This window comes from Ovis aries, chromosome 1 (assembly GCF_016772045.2).
Source record: "Ovis aries strain OAR_USU_Benz2616 breed Rambouillet chromosome 1, ARS-UI_Ramb_v3.0, whole genome shotgun sequence".
NCBI lineage: Eukaryota > Metazoa > Chordata > Mammalia > Artiodactyla > Bovidae > Ovis > Ovis aries.
The window spans coordinates 78,586,855-78,597,256 of NC_056054.1; the positions used below are offsets into that span (position 1 = coordinate 78,586,855).

At 43.3% G+C, this 10,402-nt stretch overlaps 1 protein-coding gene across 3 annotated transcripts; it reads left to right on the forward strand.

Moving 5' to 3' along the window:
• The first annotated feature begins 323 nt into the window (after nucleotides 1-323).
• Nucleotides 324-5,010, forward strand: S1PR1 (sphingosine-1-phosphate receptor 1). 3 transcript variants are annotated; one of them, XM_004002241.6, is made up of 2 exons: nucleotides 324-639; nucleotides 2,311-5,010. In XM_004002241.6, exon 2 carries the CDS (start codon nucleotides 2,473-2,475, stop codon nucleotides 3,619-3,621), a length of 1,149 nt encoding a protein of 382 aa, XP_004002290.1. In that variant the 5' UTR covers nucleotides 324-639; nucleotides 2,311-2,472; the 3' UTR covers nucleotides 3,622-5,010. The 3 variants fall into 3 exon arrangements, with proteins under 3 accessions (XP_004002290.1, XP_012032652.1, XP_042107476.1); XM_012177262.5 differs by having other exon boundaries at nucleotides 559-2,077; XM_042251542.1 differs by having other exon boundaries at nucleotides 559-1,900.
• Nucleotides 5,011-10,402: the final 5,392 nt, after the last annotated feature.

Here is a 10,402-nt window from a genome sequence, read left to right on the forward strand (position 1 = left end):
CCCCCACGGGCTGCGGGGTTAAGGGGACCAGAAAGGCGCACTAGATTGCCCAGGCCGTCCTCTGTCTCCCAAGACTCTTCTTGAGAAAAGTTTCCAAAAGCGCTTCCCCTCCTTTCTTTTCTAAGGCTGGGGAGAGCTGTCTCCACCGCCAGGGAGCGGCGGATAGCAGGGCGAGGACCGTGATTTATACATTGAGTCCAGGGGGCACCAGGCTCCGCCCCCTTTCTTTCTTTCTTTTTTTTTTCCCCCTTCTTTTTTTGGTTCCCTTGGGGAGGAGGGGCTCTTTTTTGTCTGTGTGTTTCTGCTGCAGATCTTTCCTGGACAGTGAGTCTCAGCTGCACAGATCCGGCGGCCCCCAGGCGCGAGCGGAGGGGCACGGGGGTTTGAGGCACTCACTCCTCCTCATCCCTTCCTAGAGAAGCCGCTCAGCCTCAGCGGGGCGCTCGGCGACTTCAGCTGACCGGTCTGCCCGGCCACGGCAAGAGCGTTGGCCATTGGAGTGTGCGGCTGCGGAGGGAGGGGACCCCGACTCGAGTAAATTGAGAGCTCGACGCCGTCAGTCCCGGGCAGCAGCAAGATGCCGAGCGCTCAGTGCAGACCCGGAGCTCCGCGAACGCAGCTGCGTCCCGCCTGAGCCAGGTAGGGAGTGAGCGCTGGGCAGGCGCGGACCCGGGCGAGCAGGGGAGCATCGCGACCGGAGGTCTTCCGAGGCAGAAACAAAATTTTCAAACCGGAGAGAAGCAAAGCAACACTTTTAAACCATCCATCTCTGGGTGCTGAGAACAAGCATCTCTGGGCTACTCAGGCGCCCAACCGGATCGGATTGTTCTGGGCTCACTAAAAAGTTTGGAAAAGGGTTAAGTCCTCTTTGTAGAACCCTCTGGGGTTGGGGGATAGAGGAAGTTGCGGTGGGTCTGCGGAGTGGGAGGGAAGGCGCTTATTTTGGAAAATCCTATAGACAAAGACTGCGGGAGATGAGGTAAGGGCTTAAACTTGCCCTGCGAGCGAGCGAGTGTGGAATTAGGTGGGGGGAAACGCGGAGCTACTGGGCGCCGAGCAGCCTCTGCTGTCCCGGGAATTGCTGTAGTCTGGAGAATTCCACTTTTATCGCATTTGCTACCCTGAGTGTTACCCTGAAACATTTAAACAACTTACGGGTAGACTTCTGCCCACACGTGCCGTGTTTCATCCCCTCCACACTTCGTAGTTCTCTGAGACGAGGCAACGTATTGAGGGAGGGCAGTAAATAAAACTGGCTTAGCAAGGAACCTCCAGACTTCTGTTTGTATGAGTTTCTGGAGAGTAATTTTGCATTCGAAATTTGAAATGCAGTGGCGTGTATTTTTAGCGTTTGTAATTTAATTTCTCTTTTTTGTATGCGTGTTTGGGCTATATCCACAGTAACTAAAAAATACTTTTGCAATCAATGGGTGTACGAAACTTCTGGGATTTATTGCAATAGCTTATGAATGATTTTTACTGAGTACTTTTATAGTTTCTTGCACTGACTTGCGCGGAAAAAAAAAAAAAAAAGAAGAAGAAGAAGAATGAAAAGGCAGTTGCTTCACGGAGGCGCTAAAGCTTTCCTGTTTACCGCAAGGCCAGGGCGGGCTTGGCTGCCCACACTGTGCTGCGCCTTCGGACCCTAAGCACACCTGCTCCTAGAGATTATTAATAGAGCCTAAAAAGTGACTTACGCTGTCAAATGATTTTCGCGCAAATCTAACTTCTTGCATGGCAATTAGGAGGTGGTTTTAGCTGGGTAGTGCCGAGCACAGAGGTGTGCGTCTCACATTGGTGGTTTGGTCTCTTCGAAGGTGTGACTAGGAGCTAGTGGTGAGCCCGCCGCGAAGCTGGTGAAGGCTTTAGTTTTTCAACTGGAGCTGGAAATCTGGTGGAGGTGGGGACAGCGTTGGGAGAGGCGGAGGGGTGTGTGTGTGTGTGTGTGTGTGTGTGTTGAGGACGTAGGAGTGGAATTAAATGGGGCTCACACCTCCAGTTTTCCCATTTCCATTTGGGTATATGTAACCATAGGGGACGTTTTCGTCTTGTCGTCGAGTCGGAGTTTTCATCTTGGGTAATTTTTCTTTTTTCCCTTTCTTTCTCTCTCTCACCCTTCTTCCTTTTTCCCCCCAAGAAATGAGAGTTTGATGTTTTTTTTTTTTTTTTAAATCCTTCCCCCCTGCGCTCTCCCCAAGTTTCCTTAAAACAAATCAACAAGAAAATTGGAGCAATGCCTTCGCTAGAATGAATTATGCCAATGTGCTGTGGCTTTTTCCCTGACTCTCTGCTCTTTGTGATTTGTTTAAGGCTGTGGTTTCCGAGGCCCTCTCCAGCTTAAGAAAACCTTCACAAAAAAAGCCTGGATCTCTCTCCTTGAACCACCCCGGCTGCCTGTGAAGGCTCGCTCCGCTTCGCCCTCTAGCGTTCATCTGCAGAAGCGCCGCCCCGGGTGTCGGGACCGTGCGCATCATGGGGTCCACCCGCATCCCCCTGGTCAAGGCCCTGCACAGCCCTGTCTCCGACTATGTCAACTACGACATCATTGTCCGGCATTATAACTACACGGGAAAGCTGAAGATCAGCGCGGACAAGGACAATGGCATTAAACTGATCTCAGTGGTGTTCATTCTTATCTGCTGCTTTATCATCCTAGAGAACATCTTTGTTTTGCTGACCATCTGGAAAACCAAGAAGTTCCACCGACCCATGTACTATTTTATCGGCAACCTGGCCCTCTCAGACCTGTTGGCGGGAGTGGCCTACACAGCCAACCTGCTCTTGTCTGGGGCCACCACCTACAAGCTAACCCCCGCCCAGTGGTTTCTGCGGGAAGGGAGTATGTTTGTGGCCCTCTCGGCCTCCGTGTTCAGCCTCCTGGCCATCGCCATTGAGCGCTACATCACTATGCTGAAGATGAAGCTCCACAATGGGAGCAACCGGTTCCGCTCCTTCCTGCTCATCAGTGCCTGCTGGGTCATCTCCCTCGTCCTGGGGGGCCTGCCCATCATGGGCTGGAACTGCATCAGCACGCTGCCCAGCTGCTCCACCGTGCTGCCGCTCTACCACAAGCACTATATCCTCTTTTGCACCACGGTCTTCACTCTGCTCCTGCTCGCCATTGTCGTCCTGTACTGCAGGATCTACTCCCTGGTCAGGACTCGCAGCCGCCGTCTGACCTTCCGCAAGAACATTTCCAAGGCCAGCCGCAGCTCGGAGAAGTCGCTGGCGCTGCTCAAGACTGTGATTATTGTCCTGGGCGTCTTCATCGCCTGCTGGGCGCCACTCTTCATCCTGCTCCTGCTCGACGTGGGCTGCAAGGTGAAGACCTGTGACATCCTGTTCAGAACGGAGTACTTCCTGGTGTTGGCTGTGCTCAACTCCGGCACCAACCCCATCATTTACACTTTGTCCAACAAGGAGATGCGCCGGGCCTTCGTCCGAATCATGTCCTGCTGCAAGTGCCCCAGCAGAGACTCCGCGGGTAAATTCACACGGCCCATCATCGCGGGCATGGAATTCAGCCGCAGTAAGTCAGACAACTCCTCCCACCCCCAGAAGGACGATGGGGACAACCCAGAGACCATTATGTCTTCTGGAAACGTCAACTCTTCTTCCTAAAAGGGGAAACTGCTGACCCATGGGGAGTGTTCTTGCGTGGTCACCCACCACCCCAGTGTTTGGGGAGAAAAAATAAAAACCAGCCAAGCCTCTGTGCCTCCACTGCTGCCGGGGAGGAGCTGTCGGAAGCCAGAGGGAGGGTGAAGGAGCACAGAACAGCCTGGTAGTGCCTGGTGTTGGTGGGTAGACTTAGTTCCTGTGAACAATGCACTGGGAAGGGTGGAGATCGGGTCCTCGCCTGGAATCTATTTCCTCCCCTTGCCGGAGCTTTGATTTTGCACTGAGCCAAAGGTCTAGCATTGTCAAGCTCCTGAAGCGTTCGTTTGGCCCCACCTCAAAGACTAATGTCCCCGTGTGAAAGCGTCTCTGACGGGAGCTTTGAGATGTTTTCTTTCACTTTAGTCTCCAACGCAAGTGAGTGTGCGCACTTCTGCTTCGCTGGGTATGCTCTACATACCTACTATGCTGGGCACCCTCCCTTCCCCTTCACACCCTCCTCAGAATACCTTTACTTAATGTTTTGACTACCTGGCATTCAGAGCTGGGGGTGTGGCACGGTCCAATCTTGAGCATGTGTAGCAGGTAGGCTGCATCCAGCAGGCAGACTGTGGTGGAGATGGTTTGGAGCTGGAAAGCAAGTTTATTTGCTGAGGCCAAAGTTTCCATGTAAGCTGGATGAGTGTTTTTGAATTTAATTGCAGTCACTTTAAAAAAAAAACAAAAAAACACCTTTGCAATGAAATGTGTTGCAGTATCATATCCATCGAGGCTGAAATCTGCATAAGGAAGTCCCATTTATTTAAATGACATCAGCCAGTATCCTTAGTGTCACAGGAGAAACGAACAAGCAAAAGAAGGTGAAAACTGACTAGGGGTTGGGGGGTGACTTTGTAAACCAAGAGAGTTTTTTTTTTTAACGAGTTTATCTAACAATACAACATCTATCATTGGCACTTTTGTTGATGTTTCTTTCAGAGTGTTGTAGGAACCATTTCAAGCAACAGGATGGCTGTGTTTTGTTGTGTTAAAAGTACTTTGTGTAATCTTTGAATGTATTTGTTTCAGTATTTTATTGGATTTTCCTAACCTGTGTTAACACCATTGAATGTGCATTTCTTGAGAAAATACCACCCTTTTGTGACCTTAAAGCATTACTTTAACTGGTAGGGAACATGACAAGTTTTTCAGTACATTAAATAGTTAATTGAAGATGTATATAAATGTCACAAAGAATAAAAATATATTGGTGTCTGTGTAGTATGGTTTCCAGTGCAATTAAATCAAGAAATGTCTTTAAAAAAATAGTATTTAATAGGTTTCTGACAATGTGGATCATTTTGCACATAGCTTTATCAACTTTTAAACATTAATAAACTGATTTTTTAAAGATTCTTTGGTGAAGAGCATTTTTAAAAAATGATTAGTAAGACATTCTATTTGACTATGTGCCTCTTTAGAGTTAAAGTTAAAGGCAAATTTCTGTTATTCTTCATGGGATTTTATCTTGATAAACTAGAGAGTGGAAAAAAAAAAGTGTGGTTTGTTTAGAAACCACTCTTTTTCAGGAAGAGAAACTTCAATAAGTTAACACTGAAGAGTAGTAAAGAATGAGATGAAAACCACCAACCTCTAAATACTGCATTGACAAGTAAATGTAATTGTTTGAGTTAAATGACATTCAAGCCCAACTAAATTAAGTATCGGTGGTCTAGTGGTTAAAACTTGCCTTCCAATGCAGGGAGTGTGGGTTCGATCCCTGGTTGGGAAGCTAAGATCCCACATGCCTCTTGGCTGAAAAACAGAAAACAGAAGCCATAGTGTAATAAATCTGTCTAAAAACATTGGTTTTAAAATAAATGATGTACAATAATGTCACTGTAAGTCTAAGTTAAATGATGACCCTTTGGTCAGTTCACACCCATCCGCAGAAGTTTATATTCTTGGCTTGCCACCAGCATACTTGGGAGGTGGCAGTATGGCTGCGGGGGATACTGTTAAATTACTTATTTCTTTCAGAAGACCATCTTGGCTTCTCCCAGTCTACCAGCAGAACAATATAAAACTATTCAATAGCGAAAAGTAACAAGTTGTAGAATCTTGGCTGAATAGCATACACTTTTTATTTGAAAAATTTTGATTCATACTGTCTGAAAGCTTTACCACCCATAGTCATTAATTTCTCCAACTATAAAATGGCAAGCCTCACAGAATTTTTTAATTCTTGTTTTGATATTATTGTCATCTTCATTGGGGATTATATCAAAGTATTTTGGCATGTTTGGCTCTTCAGTGCTATTGTTAGCTTTCAGAATTTGTGCTTTCAAGTGTCATTGAATATGCACAGGACGCAGTTGGGACATGAAGATAAAACCTCACCTAATAGAGTAGATGTCATTTCTGGGTAAGGTTAACTGTGGGAAACAGAAGCGCGTTCACTAAGGAAACCTTTAGGTCACAACCTCCAGTTTCCTGAGGGAAATGCCAAAACTGCTCCGAAGACAAAAGACTGGAAACAAACTGGAATGTCTCTATCCATCTGTCTGCTGAAGCGGAAGGAATGAGTTCATGTTATACTCACTTCCCAGACCTTTCAGTACAGAATCAAACATAATGGAAAACCGTGTCCATTTCAGGTTTCTATGGAAGATAAAGTGGTTGTACCCTTGGATTTATCTTTATAAGCACAGCAGTGACTCAAACGATGTGGGGAAGTTGAGGTGGAGTGGGGGAGCTCATTAGTGACAGGGAGCCCAGTTGCGCTTGCCCACCTGTGAGCACATTGCTCAGTGAGTTAATGTGCTTTCTTCGGAAATTCCAGACAGTGCAGTTCATTCCGAGACAACTGGGTAGTCATGGGCTGTGGTTTTCCTGGTAGATGTGGGTCAGATCCCTAGTTCTAGCTAAGAGCAATGGCTAAGATGAAGGAATTCTTGGCTGCATCTCAACCAGAAATATCTGGTTTTTAATTCAGTGTATTTTGAGAATTGAAAATGAAAGAAAAGAAAGAAAGAAAGAAAGAAAAAGGAACCCTCCATACCTGTATGTTTACACTAAAATAAACTCCACAAAGTTTTGATTAAAAAAAAAAAACCAAACATGTAGAGTTTTTAGGAGGAAGAAAACAGACAACCAGCACAATACTTTATGGCTCATAAATAATCCAGGGAAGATCTCCTGGAGAAGGAAGTGGCACCCCACTCCAGTATTCTTGCCTGGAAAATCCCATGGATGGAGGAGCCTGGTAGGTTACAGTCCTTGGGGTCGCAGAGTTGGACACGACTGAGCAATTTCACTTCACTTCATAGATATTCAGGAAAATTACAAAATGACATCAAATAATGCTTTCTTCCTCACAACTTTAAGTGTGACTATAATTTTACGGAATATTCAAATACAAATCTTACAAAAGCCAACACTTGTTCTTCCTTTGTCGTCTCTTAATAACTAGAAAAATTTAATTCTGTAAAAAAGTTGATTTAGTGATGTTATAAATTCAAAAGTGTACAAGGATAGGAGTTTTGCATTTATGCTAATTAGATATTAAATTCTCTTGTAATAATATCAGCACTACAGTTGTGATTATGGGGTCTTTATTTTTTTTCCCTAATGTAAAAAGAGTTCTAAAGATTTTAATGGTCTTTATTTTCAATTTAGATTAATTTCCCCTTGGTACATGGTGTACGTTAAAAATACATCCAGTGCAATACTTTTTGTAGTGCTTTTAACCTAGTCTACAAATTTTGCGTGATTTTGACTCTTCATGCCTCCATATCCCACTGAGATCTGTTAGGTTTTCTAAGCAACTACAAATGTAGCCCTTTGTGGGAAATACTACTCTGAAATAACACCTTCAGAAAGAATACAGACCCTGTTGGGGAAATCATACAAAGTGAGGACTTGAAATTCAAGTAATTCTAAATATTAATAATTCCTTTTTTCAACTGAGAAACAAAGAATAATATTTGAATAATTCATTAAAAAATACTCTACCTACCCATCTATTAAAGATTTGATCTTGTAAATAGTCACTGGTTTAAAAACATTAATCTCTGATTAGGAACTATTATTTACCCATACCCATAGTATTTGCAATGGTGAGTTTCTATAATCTCAGTATAGTGTTCAATTATTATTTTTTTATACTGGTTGCTCCAGTCTCTTCTGGAAAAATGTTTTCTGTGGACATCTAACTAATTAGATCAAATTAGATTGATCTCATGTGTTTCCCAACACATGAGATCAAACTAGATTCGTCTATGCTTTCTCAAAATAGATTGTAAAGATCTTGAGGGAGGAATCACAAATAACCAAAAGAAACCTTTATAGGAACTATTATTCTTTCCCTGTGGACACTGTGAGCTCTTGATGATGAGAAATCATAATAAATTGTGTAATTTCCTCCAGCCTTCCTTCCTGCTTTTTTGATGTGTGCTTGGTCACAAGGAAAGGGACTCAAAATACTTTTCGATATACACCATTGCCTTCACTGCAGTTCTAACTGAAACTACAGACTACTCAAGCAAGCGTGGCTTTCTTGAATAACTGAAAGTCTTTAGACTGTCTGCAGAGAAAAAGAATTTTTAACCAGTGGTCAAAGAGCTAGAAAAGATAAGAGGAATATAACACTGAGAGATGGTTAGGGTTATACCTGTATTTAATTCAGTCTTTTCACAATCTTTGACAAGAGCCAGGACCTAGAGCAAACTTGGTTCATGTTAAAGGTATCTGCCCTAATACCGCCTATCTCTTACTCCTGCTTTCTGCTCAGATTCTTCAGACTCTCAAGGGATTCCTGTTTTTTCCATACTCTCTTTGAGGATTGAAGGATTTACAAATCAGATTTAACTCTGGGTATAATCATTAGCAAAAGCCAAGTATAAACTGCAAATTTGAAAGAACAGGAGTTGCTGCATTTGTTTTATTGAACTGCTGGCATGTGCCCAATCAGCTTCTGTATTAATTAATGACAGATAAACACATTGTGATAAATTCACAGAATGGACTATCATTCAGCAATTTAAAAAAGAACTATTACTGCTATTTGCAGCAATCTGTGCAAATCTCAAAACCACTACTTTGAGCAAAAGAAGCCAGCCACAAATGAGAACACTGCATGATTCCATTTATGTGAAATTTAAGAACAGACAAAACTAATTAATGGAGATAGAAGTCATCAGAACAGTGGTTGCTTGGGGGACGAGGACAAACTGAAAAGGAACAGGAGGACACTTTCTAGGTTGTTAGCAATGTTCTCTTTATTAATTTTTTAAGGTGTTGGTTGCTTGGTGTATGCATTTGTCTAAACCATGTTCAAGATCTGTGGAATTAAAAAAAAGAGTCACCCTGGTAAACTTCTACTTTTGAGCATGAGGGCTATGCAACTGGCACTTTCTCTGTGAAATTATAGAGCAAGTTTTCAAAGGGTTCAGCAGATGTGGCAAAAGTCCCAAAATGTTCCACAAAAGGAACACATGCTCTTTTAGTATCCTCCAAGGCTCCAGAACCAAAATATTAAAATGCTAAGTAACTGTGACCTGATGATACTCTCTTTGCTTCTATAGGATGAAAATTTGGCCTAGTATTGGTATTTGTAATCTCTGAAGAATTTCTGTGTCTTGAAAGAGTCTAGGGTTATAACTGAAACTCTCACAATGAAAGTTTATTAACAGTTAGATTTCAGTTTTAGGCATATATGGTACATTGCAAAGTACCTAATGAAGAATGGACTTTTACACAAACGCGAGGATTCTGAAACATGTTAGTAGGTGACAGACAAATTGGAGTGTGTCAAACCACCTGACCAAACCTGTAAAGGATAGCCAGTCACATAACACTTGTCTTGGGTGCAAGATCTGCATCGTTAGAACTATTGGTAGTAGGCAGAGACACAAAGGAAATCGGTATTATGCTCTCTCTCCCTTTCTCTCTCTCTCTCTATACATGTATATGTATACACATGTATGTATTATTAAAGCGTAGTTGATTTAAAGGAAATCAACCCTGAGTACTCATTGGAAGGACTGATGCTGAAGCTGAAGCTCCAGTGCTTTGGTTACCTGATGCAAAGAGCTGACTTATTGGAAAAGACTCTGATGCTAGCAAAGATTGAAAGCAGGAGGAGAAGGGGACAAGAAAGGATGAGATGGTTGGATTGTTTCACTGACTCAATGGATATGAATCTAAGCAAGCCCCGGGAGATGCTGAAGGACAAGGGAAGCCTGGTGTACCGCAGTCCATGGGATCACAGAGAAGGACCCGACTTAGCAACTGAACAACAAATGTTCTCTCTCTCTCTCTCTCTCTCTCTCTATATATATATATATATATATATATATATATACACACACACACACACATATATATGTATTATTAAGGTATAATTAATTTACAATGTTGTATTCATTTCTGCTGTACAGCAAAGTGATTCAGTTATACATACATACATATATATACATTAAAAATTTTTATTTAAAAATACAAAGGATATTGAATAGAGTTCCCTGTGCTGTATAATAGGACCTAGTTGTTGATCCACTGAGCTTATGCTTTTGAGGGCTTCATAAGTTTGCTGCAGCTAGTTAACTTGTTCTCCTGTGCTCTGTGCTGTCTGAGGACTCTTTCCTTCCCCTGCTCTGGGAGTAGCTGGGCAGATGCTGCTTCAGGCGCTGCAGTGCTCCTGGGCCAGGCTGATCTGATGCACGGAAGAATGGGCCCTGAGAAGAAGAGATAGTGCTCCCAGTGCTGACTGGAGTGGAGAAGGTAAGGAGTTGTTCATCTACTT